Here is a 25,459-nt window from a genome sequence, read left to right as displayed (position 1 = left end):
TGTGCGTGTGCGTGTAAATGACCGGATCCAGTAGGAGGCGCTGTAGACCGGATCACGCTGCCGAAACACCAGGCTTCCCACAGGCGCTGGGAACTAGTGTTGCCATGTCTGCTTATTATAAGCGACTTTGGACTTGTTTTACTGTATAGTTGGTTGTAAGTATTGGTAGTTGTTATATATTATCATATTATTATGATAATATCATCATATTGTATATAGGCCTATGGATAATTACAGTACATTTCAAGCACAACTCAACACAACACTGTTAACTGTGGACGACACTTGTTTACAATAGGGTCCACCATTTTCAATTCATCATAACATTTAGAGACGTATAAATATACACTTCTATATAGCCAAAAAGAGGAAATCATCATAGAGGGGGTAAAAAGGGGGGGGGGGGGGTGGAAAACATATACAGTGACTCAGTCTCAGTGAGGGGAAATAAGGGGTGGGTGGTGGATTGTAGGTGCCCTTTGAGAGCGGTTTTGAAGGAGTCAAGGGATTCTTGTTGGCTCGGTTTGATTGATTGATTGACAGTTTGGAGAATGACAGTACATTTCAAGCACAACTCAATACTAAACTGTTAACTGTGGACGTCACAACACCATAAAGTATTACTATTACACTTGTTTACAATGTTCAATTCATCATAACAATAAAGAGACTTACAAATAATACTCATTTTCGGTTGGCTTGTTTCTCTCGCCAGATCTGGCAGCAGTGCTGGTGACGCGGTGTAGTATAGTGCCACACCACCACGGCCAAATGTGATATTATTGTAACTTGACAGGCTTTATCTCCACTGTATACTGGTCGAGCAACCCCCCAAAGGTATGTATTTACTTCCTTTGTTTCACATGCAATTGGCTTGTCCAATATTATATCCATAAATGCATGGTTTACAATGTAATTTCATAATGTTGTTGCAGCCACACACACACACAGCGGCCACGAGTAACTTGGCTTGTAAGTTGTTGCATCACACAGTGTTCTTGTGTCGACTAGCCTATAGTGCCAAGAGAGCAATGTTTAAATAAATGTCTGACACAGTTTTTGATCCGAGTGGATGTGATGTGAGGACAGAAAGAATCCACAATACTTGACTTGTTGCTGCAAGGTGGATGATTATGATGCCAGCAGCCATGCCACCCATACTGTAGACCAGAGCAGCCTGGGAGGGACCCCCAAATATAATCACATTCATGAATGATTAGGACCCTAAGTTAGGACCCCCCTATTATAGTTCGATAAATACTGTGTTCAGATCTACAAGCTCGCAATGCGAGGCGTTGGGAGCTTGTAGATTGCCTATTTCCCCCCCAAAAATACATTTAAAAAATATATATTATTCGACAATTTGGCCAATTAAAATGGTCTTTAAATGGTCACTTCACTGTCATCTGGGGACCCCCCCCCCCCCATTTAAAAGAATATAATAATCACGGGACCCCCAAATGAGCGGTCCAGGTAATCCAGGTGATCTTACATTTGTCAGGTCAGGGCATCCCATGTGTGCATGCATAGCGGTAACATACTGTATAGGAGTCCTACAGCGTGTTATTAATATGCATGCATTACAAACATGCCTCCTACAGTAGGATTACCACATTACTTCTGTTCTTCCTTTGTGTTGAAGAACGCGTGACTGTGTGTGTTGTGTTCTAGAGCAGGGGTCATGTGCCATGCTTTTATTTTCTTGATAGTCGGTGTGCCATTATATCAACATTACATCTTATTATGACACGACCACATCAATACACAGATATTTCCAACAGATTTTGATTCCCATATTCACGACAAAATACTATTTACATTATGAAGAGAGGATATATACAAAAAAATATTGATTTTTGAGCGATGGAAATAAGCAAATTGGCATAACACCATTCAATTCAATGCAATACAATGCAATTCATTGAGGGCTTATGGTAGGGGAAATAGCCAATAATGCACTTTTGCACGAAATAACACCTGGGCCTCTTTGGTGGGGACGTAACAACTACAAATAAAGGTAAGAAAGCCTTCTAGCATGGAATTCTCCTTTAATAGTACCCACTATCTCCCAGACTCCCTCCCAAGTCAGAGTTCAGAGTTTGAATGAATGTAGAATTATGTGCAGGATGTAATTTGCACGCTGATGTGAGGAGACTTAATATTATAAAATGAATTAATGTCAGTGTGTGTGCCAGTGATCACCCTCCCCTGTGCCTAAGGTTGTCTACCCCTGTTCTAGAGATCCAGTTTGTCAAGCTTTTGGGACTTATATCATGATTAAAAGAACAGCCCCTCATTCTGCAAAGCGTGTAACCTAATCTTTCTATTTCTAGGAGGAGGCTATACTCCTCCTCGTCACCATATAACCCTCCCTCCCCTCCCTCCCACACCCTTTTAACCCAATAGTAATTTAATTAATATTTTTGCATATTCATCCACTCACATTAGTTAATCATAAACCTGTTAATAATCATCATAATGTCTTTAACCCCATTTTGGGTGGGAACCCCCTTTGGTGTTTTTAAGCGTTAACGTTATGCTTTAGCTATTGAAAAATAGCAGATCTACAAGCTCATAGCACACTATGAGCTTGTACTGTAGGTCTGCTATTTTTGAAAAGTCGTGAAAATGTGGTGCAAATCTTTTGAATATATATTTCAGAGCGAACATTTTTAACTAAAATATTTGCTTCTGGGGGGGTCCCTGGAACAACACATTTTGAGATGAGGGTCCGTGGCCCAATAGAGATAATTCTGGGGGTCCACAACTGACATAGAAACATGGGTTTATCAGAAAACTATTAGGATTTAGAAGCCTTTTCGTAAATGCCATCAGTCCAAAATGGGTTAAGTTGACTCTATAAGGGGCATTTCTTTTACACAGCTGGCTTGTGTCCAGTGTTTTCCCTCTATGCTGCCACAGACCTTGACCAGGCCTTTGTAAACAAACCGCAGCCCCGGCATACATGCAGCTGCACCCAACAACCCGGTATCAGCCAGCCCAGCCCAGCCCAGCCCGGCCAGGCCAAACCAGGCCAAACCAGGCCATGCCAGGCCAAGGTTCAAGCTTGGTCTAGAGTATAGACTGAACCTCCTGATCCTGATCTCATTCCATATTCTTTCACCTGATCTGACATCATTGGAGAGCAAAGAGAGAAAGATATCTATCTAATTCTACATATCTTTGCTGTCGGGAGGGAAACTCATAACTCCATTATTGAGTGCTATTGAACACCCTTTTACGTCTGTGTGTTGTTTCGAAAATATTGAACCAATGGAAAGTAGTCAAAAGTGCTTTGGACGAAACCTCTTAACTCCATTGGACCCTCAAAATGTCTGCTAAAGCAACTAACTCCACCACCTCTCCCCCTCTCATGGAAGTAATGGACAATATATAAAAGACACCACCAACTTTGATGAGGCTGCATTGCTTTGTTTTAAAAAATATAAGGTTTTCTTTATTTCCTGAAAAATGAAAAACATTTTTAAGTTATGAGGTTTCCTCCCGACAGCAGAGATATATAAATACACATAGCATATCCTTATCCTTACAGTATGTACATTTGCAAGTGGAACCAAATGGACAGTTGTGTTGTAGTGTTGTTTTCGTCGACTAAAACTATGACAAAAAAATGTTCATCCACTACCTTTTTTCACTGATAAAAACTAAATAAAAACTAAGCCACGATTACTAAAATTATGACTAAATATATTGTCAACAAATTAAAAACTAAACTAAAATGTTAGGAAGGGACTACTAGTGTACAAGAGATCCATTATAAGTCATTTTACAATTGGTTACATTGCATGCTGAAAATAGCAGATCTGCGTGCGTGCGTGCGTTGCGGGGAGAATGTTTAGGGTTTGGCCTATCACAAAGATGCAAAATGAACACTATAGATCTGATTGACCTTTATACCACTTAAACAATATACTGTAAAGGATCACCGATCGAGTCATTTGGAGTGAAAATCGTCCGATCACCGTCCGATGGACAGACTGGTCAGGAGGATACTTCCATTCACTGCTAAATAAATGTAGCAACAGACTGTTTGTTGCGTTTATTTTGCACTAGCCCAGCCAGGCCAGCTGCTGTTCCTTTCTTTGGGGATATTTATTATGTTTTAAAGGAATGCCGTGGTCTGGGATCAGATCAAGCTGCTTGTGAGCCCGTGTGGGGCTATTAAAACTGGTAGATGATATAATATGTAAGGCTAATTTCCCCCTTGAGAATGTGGCCGGGTGGGACGGACAGGGTCCCACGAGGGGCCTTTTGTGTGTTTTATTGTGTCGCAACTTTTAGCCTAAATTCTTAGACGTTGCACTCACAATCTGATATGCACGCACGCACATACACACACACACACACACACACACACAAACACACACACACACACACACACACACACACACACACACACACACACACACACACACACACACACGCACACAGCCAGCCTATAGATATGGGCGAGTTAAAAGGTGCTAGTTTTCCCAGAGGCCTCTCTAGTTAGAGATCTATTAAATGTGTATGGGCTTCTAACCAGGCTAGACTGGTTAGATAAGGGGGTGAACCAGGGACAGCAGAGGCAGGGGATTAGTTAGGTTTATCGCTAGAGGGGGACATGCCATTCCTCAAAGAATTCCGATACCACCTTGCGTCAGTGATTACAATTACAAAGTGATTACAATTCCGCTAAAGAATTTCCTTTTCTTTCACCAGTTCCAACACCGCCAACGCCTCTTTGTTGTATTTGTAATACTGGCATAACTTTGCTTTTGTTTTGTTTTGTTTTGTTTTTGTTTCAGGCGGGGACCATAGCAGTTGAGCAGGACTTAACCGAGGCTAGCTTCCGAGGCCTGGACTCTCTCTCGACTGTACCGTAACCGTATATATATCGAGCTTCATTATTATCGTATTATTGAGACTGTAAAAGGACATTATGAGTCCGTTTGACATCGACGCACCGCGATGGGACCAGAACACGTTCATGGGCCGGCTCAAACACTTTGCCAACATCACCGACTGGAGGACCGTGGCCCTGTCTGACCAGCGCCTGGACCAGGCCAAGGCTCTGGTGGAGAGCTGCAGGTACACACACACACACACACACACACACACACGCACACACACACACACACACAGCCCAGCGCCTGGACGAGGCCAAAGCCCTGGTGGAGAGCTGCAGGTACAACAGACACCAGTGTTGTTTTCGTCGACTAAAGATGAAAGATGAAAAATGTTCGTAGACTACCTTTTTTCACTTGTTGTGTTGTGTGCTGTGTGTGTGTGTGTGTGTGTGTGTGTGTGTGCAGGGCGGGCTCCCTCCCCCCGGGCACCTCAGAGGAACAGCTCCACTACGCTAAGAAGCTGTACGACTCGGCGTTCCACCCGGACACCGGAGACCGCATGAACCTCATCGGACGCATGTCCTTCCAGGTCCCGGGAGGAATGGCCATCACTGGGTTCATGCTGCAGTTCTACCGGTATGTATGTCCTTCCAGGTCCCGGGAGGAATGGCCATCACTGGGTTCATGCTGCAGTTCTACCGGTATGTATGTCCTTCCTAACCTGACGCTGCCAGATCCAAGAAGCTTGCTACACAAATTTGTTTCACAGCTTATTGGGATCTGGAATCGCGGAAGCAAATTCGATGACGGGGCTGTTCCTTTTTTACTTGGTACATACTTGGTAGATGATTGGATGGGACCGTCTGTCTTTCACCGTGTGGGCGTGCAAACACAACCAATCATATTGACGTGTCTAGATAGCTTCACATCCGGTTTTGCACATATCCCGCCCTTAGCTCACGCTGATTGGTCCGGTACGGAACGGATTTTTGTCAGCTCAACTCCCTGAGAGATCCCAGATGAAGGCTGTGTTGGGGAACATGGTTACCCAATACCGCCCTCATCTGGCAGCGTCAGGTTATGTCCTTCCAGGTCCCGGGAGGCATGGCCATCACTGGGTTCATGCTGCAGTTCTACCGGTATGTGTATATACACCATTATACAACGGGTCGTTTCGAGGAAGCAATCTGATTGGTTGAAACGGCTTCTAGCTGTGGATCAAACCAGCACCATTCACCACCTAATCAAAACAAAGAATTCAGCTGCTCTGTTTTCCCAGAGTGCTAGCAAACTCGGTGGCTATAGGCTAGCTAGTTTCTTGGGACATTTGTGGTTATGTGACTACATCTGTCATTAAAAATATATATTGTTTTCATCGATTTTCTTAGTTTTAAGGGTAACTGTTGCAATATTACACTCGAGGGTGTGGTCTATGCTTGCGGAACTCGACTACGTCTCGTTTAGGGTGGCCACCTGCAAGACCTCAGAAAGGAGGACACTTTTGCGGGGCTCGCTCCCCCGACCCCCCCCCCCCCCCCCCCCTTCCCAGATCCCCCCCCCCCCCAGATATTAATATTATTACTACTACTATTGCACCTGATTTTCACCACCATCATCTCCAGCATTATGTCCACAGAGAACATATATTTGCTAATTAAATTAACCTTTTTAAATTATAGGGTACCACAAAGGCCATTCATTTTATAATCAATTTATTTTATTTCATGTTTAGATATGTGTTATGTTTAATCTCTTTCTTGTGGGGTTTTTTTATACAGTTTTATGGTCATCGGTGTGGGACAAAGAATGATGCCAGTAGCCTATATGTTCACAGTGCTTTAGCCTCCCTTTCTTTATGATGTCGAGTTCCTTGCTCCATTGCTCATTAAATGTAGTTTTTCATTTCGCCATATTTGGTTTATTTATCTCTGCATTAACTATACTAAAGTGATTGTGAGAGCACAACAAACAAACCGACCATCCCACTGGCAGTGTTGCCAGGTTTTGGAAGAGAACCAAGCAATCATGTCTATGAAAACAAGTCCAAAAGAAGCCTGACTAGGCTTAGTAGCCTATTATATAAAACAAGCCCAAAGTCGCTTATAATTAAGCGGACATGGCAACACTCGCCTCTCTCTTTTTAAGACAGTGTGGCCGGCTCGCTGAGCAGCGCTGCGGATATTTTAATACCCAGGCAGACGACGTAAATGACAGTAAATGACACAAGCACTGTATATCACAAAAAAACTGACAAGTATGTGTCCGGCCCAGGGGGGCAGTCAGACAGATATTTTGTGAAGCCTGAAACTCCTGAAAGTTCATATAATGGCCTGTTGTGGCGCTGTCACTGGACCCAGAAAAACCCATAGCCCCATAGAAGTCCATGTATTTGGGCCCAACTTCACCTAGACTGTATTACCTTAATAAACATGGTCATGAATACTTTCTGCTTCCAGTCACTAGTTTAAAGTCTCATTTCTAATGTCATAATATTCTTTTTGGAAAATTATGGTCCCATTTATAAAATAAATTACCATAAAGTCGCGTATGTTCTGAGGGGCGTGGCTACCGTTACAGTCTATGATCGGGAGTCCCCACCCACTCGAGTCAAAATAAAAACCAACGGAGAAGAAGGGGGGAAGTCCTGCCTCGTTGTCTGGGCAGCCAATGGCCAGCTGGGCCCAAACGGAGCCAGCCAATGGCCAGCTGGGCCCAAACGGATCTAGAAAGATGGCGACTTACAGTGCAGGAATAACAGGCTTCATTTTACATCCATGTTAGACCCGGGGAACGCTTTGTCCATATTTTTTACAGTCTATGGTCCGGCCAGAGGATGAGGTGGGAGGAGGACAGGTGGGTCTAAAACCGGACTGTCCGGCGTGAAACCGGGCGTCTGGCCACCCTAGTCTCGTTCCTGACCGCATCACTGTCGTGGCAATAATCACGTTAAACCACACCCTCTCGTGTAATATTGCTTAATTCAAAGCAGCCAACATGAACATTTTGCTGTTGTTTCCAGCCATTGTCCGTTGAAAGAATTAAACTCCCGAAAAATCCCCCAACCCTACCTCACACTATCTTCCATGTGTGTGTGTGTGTGTGTGTGTGTGTGTGTGTGTGTGTGTGTGTGTGTGTGTGTGTGTGTGTGTGTGTGTGTGTGTGTGTGTGTGTGTGTGTGTGTGTGTTAGGACCGTCCCAGCGGTGGTGTTCTGGCAGTGGGTCAACCAGTCCTTCAATGCTCTGGTGAACTACACCAACCGCAACGCTGCCTCTCCCATCACGCCCAAGTAAGTTCCACTCTGGTGAACTACAACTCCCATCACGCCCAAGTAAGTTCCACTCTGGTGAACTACAACTCCCATCACGCCCAAGTAAAAACCCCATTTATTAACCCGTTATGGTGTTTTAAAGCATTATGTTATACTTTAGCTATTGAAAAATAGCAGATCTACAAGCTCATTTTTGAAAAGATCGTGAAAATGTGGCGCATTCCTTGAATATATATTCTTTCAGATCGAACGTTTTTAACTCAAATCTTTGCTTCTGAAGGGGAGGTCCCTGGAATGACATATTTTCACATGGGGGTCGGCGGCCAAATACATATCTTTTCTTGGGGTTCTTGACATGAAATATTGAGAACTACTGATATAGATTTATTTATAGTTTTTCCAGAAAAAAAGAATTGAATTGAATTTATGTATATTTTATCCAAAATGAGTTAATAGCACAGGCAGACTCTTCACACACTAGAGCATGTCTGAAATAAGTGTCAGAGCTGAAATCGACCACAGAAGACATGTAAATATGAAATAAATGCTTAAACATGTCGCTAGGTGTAATGTTAGAGTCCACAGAAGACATGTAAATATGAAATAAATGCTTAAACATGTCGCTAGGTGTAATGTTAGAGTCCACAGAAGACATGTAAATATGAAATAAATGCTTAAACATGTCGCTAGGTGTAATGTTAGAGTCCACAGAAGACATGTAAATATGAAATAAATGCTTAAACATGTCGCTAGGTGTAATGTTAGAGTCCACAGAAGACATGTTAATATGAAATAAATGCTTAAACATGTAGCTATAGGTGTAATGTTAGAGACCACAGAAGACATGTAAATATGAAATAAATGCTTAAACATGTCGCTAGGTGTAAATGTTAGAGTCCACAGAAGACATGTAAATATGAAATAAATGCTTAAACATGTCGCTAGGTGTAAATGTTAGAGTCCACAGAAGTGAACCTTCCAGGCCTGTTTTCTCAACTCGCTGTTTCTCTGCTAGACATTACTCTATAAGCAATATCTCCAAAACTGGTGGGTCAAACTGAACAACCAATATGTCAATTTGAAGCTATGATTCCCTGCTTTCATGTGATATGAATTGAATGATTCAAATTTAAAAGTAGAAGATCAACAAGCTCAAAACGTGTCGCTTCGCGCCACATTTTGAGCTTGTAGATCTGCTACTTTTGATGCTTTTTGTGTGACGCTGTAGTATGATCAAGTAGGTCATTATTTAGAAGAAAAAAAACCTCAAACGGTTGGAAGTATTTTTGAATCATTTCTTTCATCGTAGGCAGATCGGAGTAGCGTATGCTACTGCAACCAGCACGGCCTTAGCAACAGCAGTGGCACTTAATCTGTACACAAAGGTAAAACTCACGCACGCACGCACACACACACACACACACACACGCACGCACGCACACACACACACACACACACACAGGGACGTGCACACATAGACATCAAAGGGGGCTTTTGCCCAGGCCGTAGCGTAACGGTCTGGGCACCGGACTGGTGATCCAGTCGCGGTGTGCCGCTTGTTCGACTCCCGGACCCGACACGGCCTTTACCGCATGTCATCCCCCCATCTCTCTCCCGTTTCCTGTCAGCCTACTTTCTATCCCTTAAAAAATCAATAAAGGCGTAAGCCGCAAAAAAATATCTTAAAAAAAAAAAAAAAGGGGGTTTTTACCCCGTCTGTAAAACAACTGCTTTTTTTTTATAGCTAAAAAGATAATCGTAAATCTTTGAATATATATTATTACAGAGTGAACATTTTAACTCAAATCTTTGCTTCTGGGGAGGTCCCCGGAACAACATATTTTCAGATGGGGGGGGGGGGGGGGGGGCCTAAATGAGTTAAAACATGTGTATTATCTGTTCATAATATTTCCTCTATATCTATTGATCAAATATTTGTCAAACTATTTAGCTCATGTTTTCTCTGTGTCTTGCAGAAAGCCCCCCCCCTGGTGGCGCGCTGGGTCCCCTTCGCAGCGGTAGCGTCCGCCAACTGCGTCAACATTCCAATGATGAGACAACAGTGAGTCCCTCATGGCTACAGTCAGCGCTTTATTATAGTCTGTGTTACAGTGAGTTCCTCATGGCTACAGTCAGGGCTTTATTATAGTCTGTGTTACAGTGAGTTCCTCATGGCTTCAGTCAGGGCTTTATTATAGGCTGTGTTACAGTGAGTTCCTCATGGCTACAGTCAGGGCTTTATTATAGGCTGTGTTACAGTGAGTTCCTCATGGCTACAGTCAGGGCTTTATTATAGGCTGTGTTACAGTGAGTTCCTCATGGCTACAGTCAGAGCTTTATTATAGGCTGTGTTACAGTGAGTTCCTCATGGCTTCAGTCAGGGCTTTATTATAGGCTGTGTTACAGTGAGTTCCTCATGGCTACAGTCAGAGCTTTATTATAGGCTGTGTTACAGTGAGTTCCTCATGGCTACAGTCAGTGCTTTATTATAGGCTGTGTTACAGTGAGTTCCTCATGGCTTCAGTCAGTGTTTTATTATAGGCTGTGTTACAGTGAGTTCCTCATGGCTTCAGTCAGTGTTTTATTATAGGCTGTGTTACAGTGAGTTCCTCATGGCTTCAGTCAGTGCTTTATTATAGGCTGTGTTACAGTGAGTTCCTCATGGCTACAGTCAGAGCTTTATTATAGGCTGTGTTACAGTGAGTTCCTCATGGCTTCAGTCAGGGCTTTATTATAGGCTGTGTTACAGTGAGTTCCTCATGGCTACAGTCAGAGCTTTATTACTTGCGCAAGCAGAGCGTGCAAGTAATGTGATCGGCCTGGTCCATTTGTCGTGACAGCCGTTCCGCCATTTCAGGACCCCCCCAGAAAAACATAAAATCTGTGCCCGTATTGCTGGACCAATGATGACGAAATGACCATATTTCTTACGTCATCATTTAGAGCTAGTCATACACGTATTTCTTACGTCATCATTTAGAGCTAGTCATACACGTATGTGTATGACTAGCTCTAAATGATGACGTAAGAAATATGGTCATTTCGTCATCATTGGTCCAGCAATACGGGCACAGATTTGATGTTTTTCTGGGGGGGTCCTGAAATGGCGGAACGGCTGTCACGGTTTTTGGACCAAAGTGACCACAGAATACCGCTAATCAACTTACAACTACACACTTTATACAGTATAGAGTATAGAGTATATATGTATACATATATAGTATATGCCTATATACTATATATATACTATATATATTTCTTACGTCATCATTTAGAGCTAGTCATACGTATACTATATACATAATCAATAAAAAATAATTTACCAAATTGTGCCTGATCTGCTGGGACCAGAGTACGTGGTGTGTATGTAAGAAATATGGTCATTTCGTCATCATTGGTCCAGCAATACGGGCACAGATTTGATGTATGACTAGCTCTAAATGATGACGTAAGAAATACGTGTATGACTAGCTCTAAATGATGACGTAAGAAATATGGTCATTTCGTCATCATTGATCCAGCAATACGGACACAGATTTGATGTTTTTCTGCGTAAGCCTCAAATGTGTGTGTATGTGTATGACTAGCTCTAAATGATGACGTAAGAAATACGTGTATGATTAGCTCTAAATGATGACGTAAGAAATATGGTCATTTCGTCATCATTGGTCCAGCAATACGGGCACAGATTTGATGTTTTTCTGGGGGGGTCCTGAAATGGCGGAACGGCTGTCACGGTTTTTGGACCAAAGTGACCACAGAATACCGCTAATCAACTTACAACTACACACTTTATACAGTATACTATATATATACTATATATATTTCTTACGTCATCATTTAGAGCTAGTCATACGTATACTATATACATAATCAATAAAAAAGTTATTTACCAAATTGTGCCTGATCTGCTGGGACTAGAGTACGTGGTGTGTATGTAAGAAATATGGTCATTTCGTCATCATTGGTCCAGCAATATGGGTACAGATTTGATGTATGACTAGCTCTAAATGATAACGTAAGAAATACGTGTATGACTAGCTCTAAATGATGACGTAAGAAATATGGTCATTTCGTCATCATTGATCCAGCAATACGGGCACAGATTTGATGTTTTTCTGCATAAGCCTCAAATGGCAGAACAGCTGTCACGGTTTTTGGACCAAAGTGACCACAGAATACCGCTAATCAACTTACAACTACACACTTTATACAGTATAGAGTATGGAGTATATATGTATACATATATAGTATGCCTATATACTATATATATTTCTTACGTCATCATTTAGAGCTAGTCATACACATACACACCACGTATTCTGGTCCCAGCAGATCAGGCACAATTTGGTATTTTATTTTTACTGATTATGTATATAGTATGATGACGTAAGAAATATGGTCATTTCGTCATCATTGGTCCAGCAATACGGGCACAGATTTGATGTTTTTCTGGGGGGGTCCTGAAATGGCGGAACAGCTGTCACGGTTTTTGGACCAAAGTGACCACAGAATACCGCTAATCAACTTACAACTACACACTTTATACAGTTATATACTTTTTTTTATAGGCGTTTACATACATAAATTAGATAGGTAGTAAATAGTTACACCTAATAATTACACATTTCAAATGTTCCTTCACAGAGATATTGAGATTCCACCGTTTACAGAAAAAGTATACTGTATAACATATTTTAATTCAGTTTATATACCTTTTTTTTCAACACATATAAATGATTTATTTGTCTCTGAAAAACAAAAAAGGGATCCAGAATATATCTACAACAATAAAACAGTATTTCTTATATAGATAGAAACTAGAATCATACTTAATACTAAATGTTTACATGTATAGTAGGTAGCAAATAATTACATCTAAACATTAATCATTTCAAACGTTCGTTCACAGAGATACTGAGATTTGACAGTTTACAGCGGGCGAAAACATTACATGCGCGCTCTGCTTGCGCACTAGTTGGCCATTTATGGCCTACTAGTGTGCAACAAGCAAGTATGCACTCGACAGAGTGCAGTTCTAGTTATAGTCTGTGTTACAGTGAGTTCCTCATGGCTTCAGTCAGAGCTTTATTATAGGCTGTGTTACAGCCACCGAGTGGCGGGATACGAGCTTGTAGGTCTGCTATTTTTTTTTTAATCGAAGAACGACTGACATTTTTAGAATCTGATCTCAGGTCAGAATGGGTTAATCAGACCAGTGTGTGTCCAGTGGAAAACTCGTATGAATCTGATTTCAGGTCAGAATGGGTTAAAGTCTGTGTTACAGTGAGTTCCTCATGGCTACAGTCAGGGCTTTATTATAGTCTGTGTTACAGTGAGTTCCTCATGGCTTCAGTCAGAGCTTTATTATAGTCTGTGTTACAGTGAGTTCCTCATGGCTACAGTCAGAGCTTTATTATAGGCTGTGTTACAGTGAGTTCCTCATGGCTTCAGTCAGAGCTTTATTATAGGCTGTGTTACAGTGAGTTCCTCATGGCTTCAGTCAGAGCTTTATTATAGGCTGTGTTACAGTGAGTTCCTCATGGCTACAGTCAGTTTCTTTATTATAGGCTGTGTTACAGTGAGTTCCTCATGGCTTCAGTCAGGGCTTTATTATAGGCTGTGTTACAGTGAGTTCCTCATGGCTTCAGTCAGAGCTTTATTATAGGCTGTGTTACAGTGAGTTCCTCATGGCTACAGTCAGAGCTTTATTATAGGCTGTGTTACAGTGAGTTCATCATGGCTTCAGTCAGTGTTTTATTATAGGCTGTGTTACAGTGAGTTCCTCATGGCTTCAGTCAGTGTTTTATTATAGGCTGTGTTACAGTGAGTTCCTCATGGCTTCAGTCAGTGTTTTATTATAGGCTGTGTTACAGTGAGTTCCTCATGGCTACAGTCAGGGCTTTATTATAGGCTGTGTTACAGTGAGTTCCTCATGGCTACAGTCAGCGCTTTATTATAGTCTGTGTTACAGTGAGTTCCTCATGGCTACAGTCAGAGCTTTATTATAGGCTGTGTTACAGTGAGTTCCTCATGGCTACAGTCAGCGCTTTAATATAGATTATAGATTATGATGAGACAACAGTGAGTTCCTCATGGCTACAGTCAGCGCTTTATTAACCCATTCTGACCTGAGATCAGATTCATACGAGGTTTCCACTGGACACACACTGGTCTGACTGACCCATTCTGACCTGAGATCAGATTCAAAAACTGTAATAAGCCATCTGAAAATATGTTGTTCCAGGAACCTCGTCATGAAGCAAAGATAGACAGAAATAGACAGGTGGGCTCCGTGGAGGGGTCTGGTCCACATCTGGTCCAGGTCGAGCTCTGTGAGGCCGGGTCCGGGTCACACTTCTGGTGGGCTCCATGAAGAGGCCTGATCCACGGTCACACTCGGCAGTATAACATAATGCTTAACCCATTTTGGGCTTTTTAAACATTATGTTATAATTTAGCTATTGAAAAATAGCAGATCTACAATGAGCTTGTAGGTCTGCTATTTTTGAAAAATAGTGAAAATGTGCCTCAAATCTTTGAATAGATATTTCAGAGCGAACATTTTCAACTAAAATATCTCGTTCTGGGGGGGTCCCTTGAACTGCATATATTGAGATGGGGGTCCGTGTGGCCCAATAGAGATAATTCTGGGGGTCCTTGACATGAAAAAGGTTGAGCACCACTGACATAGAAACATGGGTTTATCAGAAAACTATTAGGATTTAGAAGTATTTTTCTTCAGTCCAAAATGGGTTAAAACACCAAAAGGGTTTAAGTCAGATTTCATTTTTGGACTCCTTCAACCTAATCATAAAACTACAGTATCAGTGTTGTTTTCGTCGACTAATACTATGACAAAAAAGATGTTCGTCGACTACTCTCACTGCAGAGATAAATGGTAACTAAATTAAAACTAAGCTAAAAACTAAGACTAAAAACTAAATATATTGACAATTCCGTCAAAAAAATAAAAACTAGACTAAAATGTTAGGAAGGGACTAGTGGACAAGAGATCCACTATAAGTCATTTTACACTTGGCTGCATGCTGAAAATAGCAGATCTACAAGCTCGAGCTTCAGCTTGAAGTTTAATCCCATTTAGGCCTGACGTCGAAATAAATAAAAAGTCTTCTGAAAGAATATAATATTAAAAGATTTGTGCCACATTTTCACGATTAAAAATAAATAAATAGCAGACCTACAAGCTCGTAGCTCGCCACTCGGTGGCGCGCTATGAGCTTGTAGATCTGCTATTTTTCAATAGCTAAAGCATAAGCTTACCAATCAGAGTTTCATGTGCTTTTTTCCCTCCTTTTTTTTGCTTGATAAAGCTAATCTGATTCCGCGGCGTAAACGTCTTTAAAGGTATATTCAGTGATTTCACTCAAAAAACCTTAGGTTTCGTTTTTGGCTGTGGGACCCAGCCTTTCGTCCAATCAGGATAGAGAGTCAAAAACGAAACCTAAGGTTTTTTGACCCCCAGGGGTTAACTGGGGACAGGGAGGAACTCCTTATATGGCCAGCACACTCTATAGTAGGGAGGATTATCACAACAAAACAAAACAATAAGTGATATTTGAATTAAGTGAAATCACTGAATATACCTTTAAATAAATACTTTTTGAAATGCCTATGAGGAAAATTAACAGAGAATCATTTCCTGGGCCCTGGTAGGGGGCGGGACTGCAACGCTCTATAGGGGGGGGGGGGGCTAGCGCCCCTCAAAAAAGAAACAAATTAGAAGCTAATATCAATGAGAGAAAACGACTGTCCTCTTTTCATGTCTAACTCCGTTCTGGCGTCTGTCTTCAGGGAGATCCTGCATGGCATTGCTGTGACGGATGAGAATGGCAATACATTGGGCCAATCTAAGGTAAGCAAGCTTAAATATAATGGGGTTAGTGACTTTTAAAATCATGTTTGTAAGGGTGGATGCCATCGTGACTCAGCCACTTGGGCTCCCATAGCTTAAAGGTGGGTACATGTTTACACATTCAGCGACTGAGATGGATTTTTGAACAGAAGATATTTGCATTAGCAGAATATATAGAGACATACGGACAAAGAAAATGTATATATTTTTAATGTTTTAGCTTATTTCTGTTCTGTTTTTGGTTTTTACCAAATACTTGGTGTAACTTCTGTGTGGGAAGTGAACGTGATATTGTTTATTTATGTTGTTGGTGTTTTATAACCCCGTAAGGGATGGGTCTTAACGACAAGACCCGAAAATAAAGATTCATTCATTCAGAAAGTGTTGTGCGGGTGCCAGAGAAAAGTTATTATTATTTTATTTTTTATAAAAACTTAATATTACGTCCTGGCACAGGAGGGTTTGTGCTGCTAAAACAGTATTTTGGGTGTGAATCTCTCTCGGGCAAACGGTAAATGGTGCCCCTTTCAAAATGCCGTACAGTGTGCATTACATCCGCCCATACACTCACACTTTGTCTTTATTGTACTGTCTAATAATAAGCAGAAATACATCCATAATAAGCATTTATTTAAATCCTCAAAATGTATTTTGTTTCCTCTGCAGAAAGCAGCGGCTAAGGGCATCACTCAAGTGGTCATCTCTCGGATCACGATGGCTGCGCCCGGCATGAGTAGGAAGAATTCATCCTATTTTATCATCGCAGCATGTATCATAAGATCGATCCTGTGGCTGTTGGAGATATTAACGAAGTATTAATCAATCTGTTCATCTCCTTCCCTCATTCCTTCCCCAGTTTTCCTTCCCATTATGATGCAACGGATGGAGAAATATAAGTTTATGCAGGTGAGACGTTCACATGTATTTTCGTGTGCTTTGCACAGCCTTTGCTTATAAGTTCTCATGCTTTCCTTGTACTTGTACTGCCGATTTTTGATAAATGTTTATTGACAATGTTTAACCCATTCTGACCGGGCACCCATTTTGGTGTCAGCATCATGTTATGCTTTAGCTATTGAAAAATAGCAGATCTACAAGCTCATATCGCGCCACCGAGTGGCGCGATACGAGCTTGTAGGTCTGCTATTTTTGAAAAATCTAAGAGCGACTGACATTTTTAGAATCTGATCTCAGGTCAGAATGGGTTCATCAGACCAGTGTGTGTCCGGCGGAAACCTCGTATGAATCTGATCTCAGGTCAGAATGGGTTAAAATGAAACTTCTACGGATGAGCGAGTGACATCAGGACTTGGGTAGAGATGTCGCCGTCTGTGCTGACATAATGAAATGACATCATTCCAGTGGAGTGTCTCAGCCCTGTGCTCGCTCCTCGCCTTTATTAACCCAATTTTAGGCCTGACGTCGAAATGTAAGAAATGTCTTCTAAATCATGACAGCTTTCTGAAAAAAACATGTTTCTTTGTCAGTGGAGCTCAACCTTTTTCACGTCAACGACTCCCAGAATTATCTGTATTTGGCTGTGAACCCCCATCTGAAAATATGTTGTTCCAGGGACCCCCCCCCCCCCCCCCCCCCCCAGAAGCAAAGATATGACTTAAAAACCCTCTGAAAGAATATATATTAAAAGATTTGTGCCTCATTTTCACGATTAAATAAAATAGCTAAAATATGACATGATGCTTAAAACACCCAAAGGATGTTCCCGTCCTGAATGTGAATGTGCAGATAATGTGCATTTCTGTGTGTAGATAATGTGTGTGTGTGTGTGTGTGTGTCTGTGTGTGTGTGTGTGTGTGTGTGTGTCTGTGTCTGTCAGAGGATCACATATCTACATGGACCAATTCAAGTGATGCTGGTGGGAGTGTTGTAAGTTGCTTTTGAATGACGTACTCGTCTCCACATTCATCACCATGTTTAGATTGCCTTTCAAAGATTCCAGTTTATACTGTGTGTGTGTGTGTGTGTGTGTGTGTGTGTGTGTGTGTGTGTGTGTGTGTGTGTGTGTGTGTGTGTGTGTGTGTGTGTGTGTGTGTGTGTGTGTGTGTGTGTGTGTGTGTGTGTGCGTGTGCGTGTGCGCGTGCGTGTGCGTGTATTCTCCAGCCTGGTGTTCATGGTGCCTGCCGCCTGCTCGCTGTTCCCTCAGAGATGGTAAGGAGTCTGACTGTCAGAATACTTTGATTCCCTCACATGTAGGGAGTGTTACAGTGGCTAAGGGGGCACTTTAGGACAAAAATAGCTGATCTACAAGCTCACAAAGCGTCGCAGCGTGACACGTTGAAAAGCTGTAGATCAGCTATTTTCAGGGCGCGACCCAGCACTCTTTAAGCTAGTGGAGGTGTCTAGTAACTTCTAATGTCTCTCTGTCTCCACCCACAGCTCCATGGCGGTGTCTAGTAACTTCTAATGTCTCTCTGTCTCCACCCACAGCTCCATGGCGGTGTCTAGTAACTTCTAATGTCTCTCTGTCTCCACCCACAGCTCCATGGCGGTGTCTAGTAACTTCTAATGTCTCTCTGTCTCCACCCACAGCTCCATGGCGGTGTCTAGTAACTTCTAATGTCTCTCTGTCTCCACCCACAGCTCCATGGCGGTGTCTAGTAACTTCTAATGTCTCTCTGTCTCCACCCACAGCTCCATGGCGGTGTCTAGTAACTTCTAATGTCTCTCTCTCCACCCACAGCTCCATGGTGGTGTCTAGTAACTTCTAATGTCTCTCTCTCCACCCACAGCTCCATGGCGGTGTCTAGTCTGGAGCCAGAGTTGAGAGACTCCATCTTGTCTCGGTACGGAGAGAGCGTCCAAGAAGTCTACTTCAACAAAGGCCTCTGATTGTTGCTCCATCAGCCTCATGTCTGCCCTCTGCATGCCAAACCTCATGGAAATGCTCCTTTCTGTTGTTTTTAATTGTTGGGAGACATTGTGAAATTGTTACATATTTTTTTTTCCTTTTTCTATATAGACATATACTGTATATTTTAGGTTGTGGATAAGATTAATTAATTCATTAATCAATTATTAACCCATTCTGACCGGGCACCCATTTTGGTGTTGGCATCATGTTATGCTTTAGTTATTGAAAAATAGCAGATCTACAAGCTCATATCGCGCCACCGAGTGGCGCGATACGAGCTTGTAGGTCTGCTATTTTTGAAAAATCGAAGAACGACTGACATTTTTAGAATCTGATCTCAGGTCAGAATGGGTTCATCAGACCAGTGTGTGTCCAGTGGAAAACTCGTATGAATCTGATCTCAGGTCAGAATGGGTTCATCAATTATTAAGTCCTACTTTTTAGATTGATGGGCTGTTATTGGGGGTGGGGTGGGGGAGAGTAAATAATGGCCTCCATAGACGTAGAAAGGTCTAGACGCCTCCTTCGGGCGCCTGTCTTCTATCCCAGGCGCCATTTCAGGGAAGCCAAGCTTCCCGCACAGAAGTGCACGTTCGGTGGGGCCGCTCCAGAGGGCCAATGGGCAAGTCCCGGGGGAAAAGACGCGCTGCCTGTGATTGGCCAGTAGTCACTGAGTGGCAGCGTGCCTTTCTCTGCACCTGCCTGTGATACGGGTCGCTCCAATGAACCAATGAGGTGTCTTGGTTATAATAGAGAGTATGCACATGCATGATTTTCCCATCAGGACACGCCCCCCCCCCCTCTCATCTAGACTGAGTGGCAAAACATTGAGCAGCATGATGAGTGTTGGAGTTTGGAAGCACTCGTTGCAGATAGAAAGAGGATAATTCAAGCTTTTCGTTCAGCTGCAATGTTGGTGAGTTTAACATGGTTTAATGTAATCTGGGCTTTTCTGTCTGTCAAGGCCAGAAAGTAGTTTGTTGCCACTCAGTGGGCGTTCCTGCATAACTTCCAGGTAGGATGATGTCACGTGCATACCCTTTATATCTATGGAGCATCGCAGTCCCGCCCCCCTTTCAGAACAACCCAGGCCCAGAATAATTCCCCATTAATTTCTCCCATAGGCATAACGAAACAAAAAGGGTTTGTACCCTGCCTTTTTTTAATCTTTTTTCTAATTATTTGATCGGCCAAAAAAACATTGTTTGTTGTCATGTTTCTTCACGAGCCGGCGGCGTAAACGTCTTTACCTTTTGAAAAGCCTATGGGGAATTATTTCCGGGGCCACTCCAAAGTTATTTGAAGTAAAATATTAAAAGGATAACAATCTAAAGTACATGAGAAATACCCAAGGAGAAGAACAGGGAAGGGAGGGAGTACGACGGTGACAAGTAAAGATCTTCTCTCCATCTGGGGGAAACCTGGTGACCCTTTCACAGGTTGGGGTTGAGAGAGGTCACTTCCCGCATTCCAGGATGCTTGCAGAAGTGACCGGTCTAGGACAGAGTTAAATGCCAGTAAAGTATCGGATTGGCCCTTATTTGGTCATATCGGGTCATATCGGTATCGGTGAATATGCCAGTCTAACCACAGCTCCGCCACAGGGGGTAAGGGGTTGACACTATAGCAGGTAAATGAAATGTTGGGGCATCATGTGGAGTTTGCTTTGGAGTTGCCCAAACTCCAAGTGCACATTTTAATGAGGAGTCTGCTATAAACACAACAACAGGTATATAGCTATAAACACTATTCCCGGTCGGTGGACTTCTAAATAAGATATTTTTTCTTTTTGTATTATTATAAATATTATTCCCTGGTATCGGTATTCGGTATCGGCTAACACAGAAATTGTAGTATCGGGATCGGATCGGAAACGAAAAAAACAAACGGTCTGCTTTGGGAGTGAAAGTGTGGTGTTGTAACAAAGATCCACCTGTAAAATGAGGAGGAGGAGGAAGAGTGTACCAGACTGTTTTTAAAAAGGGTCTTGCTTATTTTCCCATTGGCGGAGAGAGTGCCACACAGCAGAGCCGGTCCTCTTGTAGAAGCGAGGTTTGTTGGTGTGAAATATCTCTGCTAGGCTGGGAGGCTCTCTGTGGGTCCAAACAGTGCATGATGCGGTTCAGGTGGGTTGAAGTATTCTTTGAGGAGTTGGTTCTGGAGCTTGTGGACCTTCAGCCCAGGATGGGACGGGTTGAGGAGTTAGTTCTGGAGCTTGTGGACCTTCAGCCCAGGATGGGACGGGTTGAGGAGTTAGTTCTGGAGCTTGTGGACCTTCAGCCCAGGATGGGCCGGTGCTGTTCTGGTCCATCCCGTATAGTCATCCTGGTTTGAGCTCAACTTCACCAGCTTGTTTTCCATTCACACCTAAAAGACACACTTGTGTCTTCTGTGTGTTATGGCCGCCTCAATGCATTTCCAATGGGAGTCACATGGTTTGATGACACAACCTTGTTGCATGTCTGTCTTCTGCGTGTGGTGTGAGTGCAGCCTTAGGAGTGATGGAGTAGGACTGTGGAGACCGCTCATACGGGTGCAGCACTTAGTTTAGACAGTTTTTGGTTTGGACTAGTCATTGGTTAGACCAGTCATTAGTAACTACAACCTATCTCAAACCCTCACCCTAAACCTAACCTCCCACGGGGCAGCACACCTAAACCTAACCTTAACCCATGTCTAACCAATGACTAGTCACTCTAAACTAAGTATGTACCCCGCTCATACTTGGTGCAAGTTTCAAAAGGAAAAAAATAAAGTCACTCAATTGTGTGGGTTTTCCAGCAGGGTGGATGTTTAAGGACATGTGGCGGTGCTTCAGTCCAGCCGTTTGAGTACTTTAGCTCTGAATACACACAGACACAAACGGACTCTTCTAGACGGCTAGGACTCCTGCTATGCCGCGAAACATTCGTTCATATTGTTCTGTAGGCCGGGGCAGCGGTGGCCGAACGGTTTGCGGAGCGGTCTTGATATCGGAAGGTCGCTAGTTCGTATCCCCGGACCGGCACGTTCAAATGACCACCGCTGAAGTGCCCTTGGACAAGGCATTGAACCCCTACCAGGAAATGTTCTATGAGCAGGGCCTGGCTGTAAACACGTTCTTGAGCTTAGTCCAGTTACCCTGGGTAAACATACTACTCATAGTAGTTCCTTTCCTTTCTTTTTTTCCTTTTTTTCTTTTTTTGCGGCTTACGCCTTTTATTGATTTTTGAAGGGACAGACAGTAGGCCGACAGGAAACGGGAGAGAGATGGGGGGATGACATGCAGTAAAGGCCGTGTCAGGTCCGGGAGTCGAACCCGCGGCACACTGCGACTGGATTACCAGTCCGGTGCCCAGACCGTTACGCTACGGCCTGGGCCGTTCCTTTCCTTTCTGTGTCTCTTTTTTTTTGTGTTATGCGTTATGTTCACGCCTATGATGATGACGTAGTCTCCATTTTACAAACCAGTGCCTTCTTATTAAGTGACGGGGCCAGAGGGCCCGTTGCTGCTGCAGTCATTACTGTTTCTTATTAATATACTGTAAGTGACGGGGCCACCCGGCCACAGGGCCCGTTGCTGCTGCAGTCATTACTGTTTCAGCAGATCATGAGTTTACTGTGAAACAAGACATAATTATGGTTGTTGAAGCAATGTTTTATGTAACAAACGTAGTTCTCAAAGTGGGGGTCCTTGAGGAGGTTCTAAGGGGGCCCCCTGCATAATAGTTAGGAACCTAATATAGCTCTATAATCTGTAACTTTGACAGCGTACAAATGTAGCCAAAACATGGGCCCATTTGTATACTATCTGAGAGTTGTTGGGGTCCGCGGTCTAAAGAATACCAAAGTGGGGGTCCTTAAAATAAAACTAAATAAGTTTGATCAGTTTGAAATCATTAATTTCAAAGTCTCAAGAAGGAATTTGTGACATATGTAAATAGCCTTCTATAGGCTGGAGAAAGATGGAGAGATACTGCCCTCTTCAGGCAGAATGGAGGCTTTCACGAGGTCGAATGGCCTCCCAAGGTTTGACAAGTTAGAACATGATGCTGTGATGATGATGACGTTCTACAATAATAATACACAATGTTATGATGCTGGAATAAACTTTTGAGCTTGACTTTTTGCCAGTTGCTGCTGCATTCTGCCTGTAATTAAATGTGCTTAATTAATGGTCACAAACTCACAAAACGATTCAAAGATTCAAGCAGTGTTGCTTTTGGCAGCACATTTAGGTTTTAGTTTTAGTCATAGTCTCTTGAATAATTTTCATTTAGTTTTAGTCACCTGGAGTGTTTTGGTGTTCGACTAAATCTACAGTTGATTTAGTTGACTAACATGTATTTTGGCGGGCCTTAATGCCGTCGTAATGACTGATTTTACACTTGCTGAAAATAGCAAGCTCAAGTGTTGTGAGCTTGTAGATCTGCTATTTTCAGCATGCAACCAAGTGTAAAATGACTTATACTGGATCTCTTATTGTCCACTAGTCCCTTCCTAACATTTTAGTTTCAGTCGACGAAATCAACACTGGGCTTTGAGAAGATTCAAGAGGGTTTTATTCTGGGTAAAAGCAGTGAAATGTTGTGGCATAGTACAGACAGTACAGTATGATCCACAAAGACTGTGCTAACAGTAATAAGATGATCGTTATATTACTGGACTAGAATAACACAAAATTACCATTTCAGTCTAAGTTTATGCTCTAGACTAGAGTATAAACTTGACTGAAATGGTAACTCACCCGAGGGCCACATGTGGCCCTCGGGTGAATGCCAGAATAGTGATAGATTGGTAGCTTAATGAGTATTATTGAAACATAACTATAATTAAATGCATTTGAAATTAAATAAAAAAATTGCTTTTCAGGATTCCAATAAAAAAAAAAAAAATAGCAAAAAAAAGCCGCTCTACAAGCTCCAAAGTTTTGAGCTTGTAGATCAACTTTCTTTTTTGCTATAACCGTAATATGCAATGTGGCCTTCTGGAGTGAGTGTGTAAATATAGTGGCCCTCTCCATCGTCAAAGTTGCACTCCCCTGCTCTAGAGTGAATGTTTTAAGCTTAAAACATTCCCAAAAATATATATATATATATAATAATTATAATATTTGAAAGATGTCCTTTAAGTAAAGCATACCTGATTAGAACATGCTTAATTAAACAGTGAACAATGTGATTATTTTGGGGGTTCCTAACTTCCTTCCAGCCTGAAGAGGTTGAGAGAACCACTGTCCTGCTATAATGAGACACAGACCAACTGGGGGTGTTTTTAGCGCCTCCTGCCGGCCGAGTCCTCTCCAACACAGTCCCACAGTGGGACTGGTAATGGGAGGAGTCAGTCAGTCAGTCAGTCAGTCGGGACGGGGGAGCAGCTTTATTATAAAACCGCCTCTCTTTTGGGTCCCAGAAAATAACAACAGGCGGTCCCGTTATACTTCCAGACAGACAGGACAGTCACACCGCTGGACGAACGGGCCTTTCAGAACGGCAACAAGACTATACGTCATTTCGTCGCATCTTCTTCTTTTTTTTTTAATAAGGTACAGCTAGACGACGTATATACGTCATTTCTAATTTCGTCCTAGAGAAAATTATAATAGCTCAGGGTTTTTTTGTAGGTATTCCTGCAGTGTTGGCTGGCTGGCTGGCTGTGTAAACATCAGCCGATCATTAAAACGGAACAGCAGCTGAAAAGATCATCTCTTCTAAAAAAAAAAAAAACGCAGCCGTTAAGATTGTTGACATTCTTATAACTGCCATAACCGGAGAGAGAGAGATAGAGAGACATCCAACACACACACTACTTGGACCCAGAGAGAGAGAGAGAGAGAGTGCTACTGCGACGCATTTATTTGTTCCATTTTTTAACCAGAGAAGAGATTCTAATAATAATCCAGGAACGGGACAACACACGCACATTTATATAAAGATGGGCTTCTTTTGGGTGCACGCGCTGTGCACGCTGGTGCTGCTGGTCCTGTGGAGGGTGGATGAGCTGACGGAAGCCTGCAGCTGCGCCCCCGTGCATCCGCAACAGGCGTTCTGCAACGCAGATGTAGGTGAGTATTAAAAACACAAAAACTAATCATTATTCATATAAAGGGAGAAGAATCTATAAGAATAGCAGATATATATATACACAAACTCACTCTTGTCTTGTTGTTGGGGCTGGCTGTCTGGCACTGGCAGCGTTTACTCTGCTTTTATTCCGTGTGACGTAGTATTTATTTTATTTCCCCTATAGTCACTTAATTCTCAAACATTTTCAATGTCATGCCCCCCCCCCCTCCCCCTTTGATAGCCTATGACCTATGCTATTTTTTGGCTCTGTACCCAATTAGCTGTGGACTAAAATTATTTATTTTCAACATTGGTTGGAAAGTATAGATAATGATGAATAGTGAATGAATAGTCAAAAAGAGGGGACTTAATTTGTTCCTCATTTTTACTGGGGACCCCCCCCCCCCCCCCCCCACACACACACACACACAATTAAAAAAAATATTCAAACTGCTTTATTGGCATGAGAAAACATACGTATACATTGCCAAAACAAAATGCACAATTCCATCAATGCAGCAATACAATCAAAACAAAATGTATGTAAG

The 25,459-nt window shown here is 42.5% G+C and overlaps 2 protein-coding genes across 3 annotated transcripts in view; both read left to right on the top strand.

Annotated features, from left to right (window-relative positions):
• The first annotated feature begins 777 nt into the window (after positions 1-777).
• sfxn2 (sideroflexin 2) lies at positions 778-19,008 on the top strand. 2 transcript variants are annotated; one of them, XM_083788104.1, is made up of 13 exons: positions 778-837; positions 4,809-5,091; positions 5,316-5,439; positions 5,943-5,989; positions 8,039-8,137; positions 9,429-9,504; positions 10,096-10,181; positions 15,935-15,995; positions 16,662-16,728; positions 16,852-16,901; positions 17,833-17,882; positions 18,117-18,164; positions 18,746-19,008. In XM_083788104.1, exons 2-13 carry the CDS (start codon positions 4,943-4,945, stop codon positions 18,843-18,845), a joined length of 957 nt encoding a protein of 318 aa, XP_083644230.1. In that variant the 5' UTR covers positions 778-837; positions 4,809-4,942; the 3' UTR covers positions 18,846-19,008. The 2 variants fall into 2 exon arrangements, with proteins under 2 accessions (XP_083644230.1, XP_083644229.1); XM_083788103.1 differs by lacking the exon at positions 5,943-5,989 and having other exon boundaries at positions 5,316-5,486.
• Positions 19,009-24,223: 5,215 nt separating this feature from the next.
• Positions 24,224-25,459, top strand: part of LOC310875104 (metalloproteinase inhibitor 2-like) — a 43,515-nt gene continuing 42,279 nt past the window's right edge. The window contains exon 1 of the mRNA XM_083788175.1: positions 24,224-24,910. Coding sequence (XP_083644301.1) covers positions 24,781-24,910 — 130 coding nt within the window. The 5' untranslated portion in view covers positions 24,224-24,780. The remainder of the gene's footprint in view (positions 24,911-25,459) is intronic.

Source organism: Protomyctophum parallelum (assembly GCF_964188405.1).
Source record: "Protomyctophum parallelum genome assembly, chromosome: 17".
Classification (NCBI taxonomy): Eukaryota; Metazoa; Chordata; class Actinopteri; order Myctophiformes; family Myctophidae; genus Protomyctophum; species Protomyctophum parallelum.
The sequence above is the reverse complement of the archived record's forward strand: the minus strand, read 5'-3'. Positions and strand labels throughout refer to the sequence as shown.

Coding starts and splice junctions, on each gene's coding strand:
- sfxn2 (XM_083788104.1), top strand. CDS start 4,943: ATGAGTCCGTTTGACATCGACGCACCGCGATGGGACCAGAACACGTTC. Junction 9,505..10,095: donor CACTTAATCTGTACACAAAG/GTAAAACTCACG, acceptor TGTGTCTTGCAG/AAAGCCCCCCCCCTGGTGGC. Junction 15,996..16,661: donor ATACATTGGGCCAATCTAAG/GTAAGCAAGCTT, acceptor TTTCCTCTGCAG/AAAGCAGCGGCTAAGGGCAT.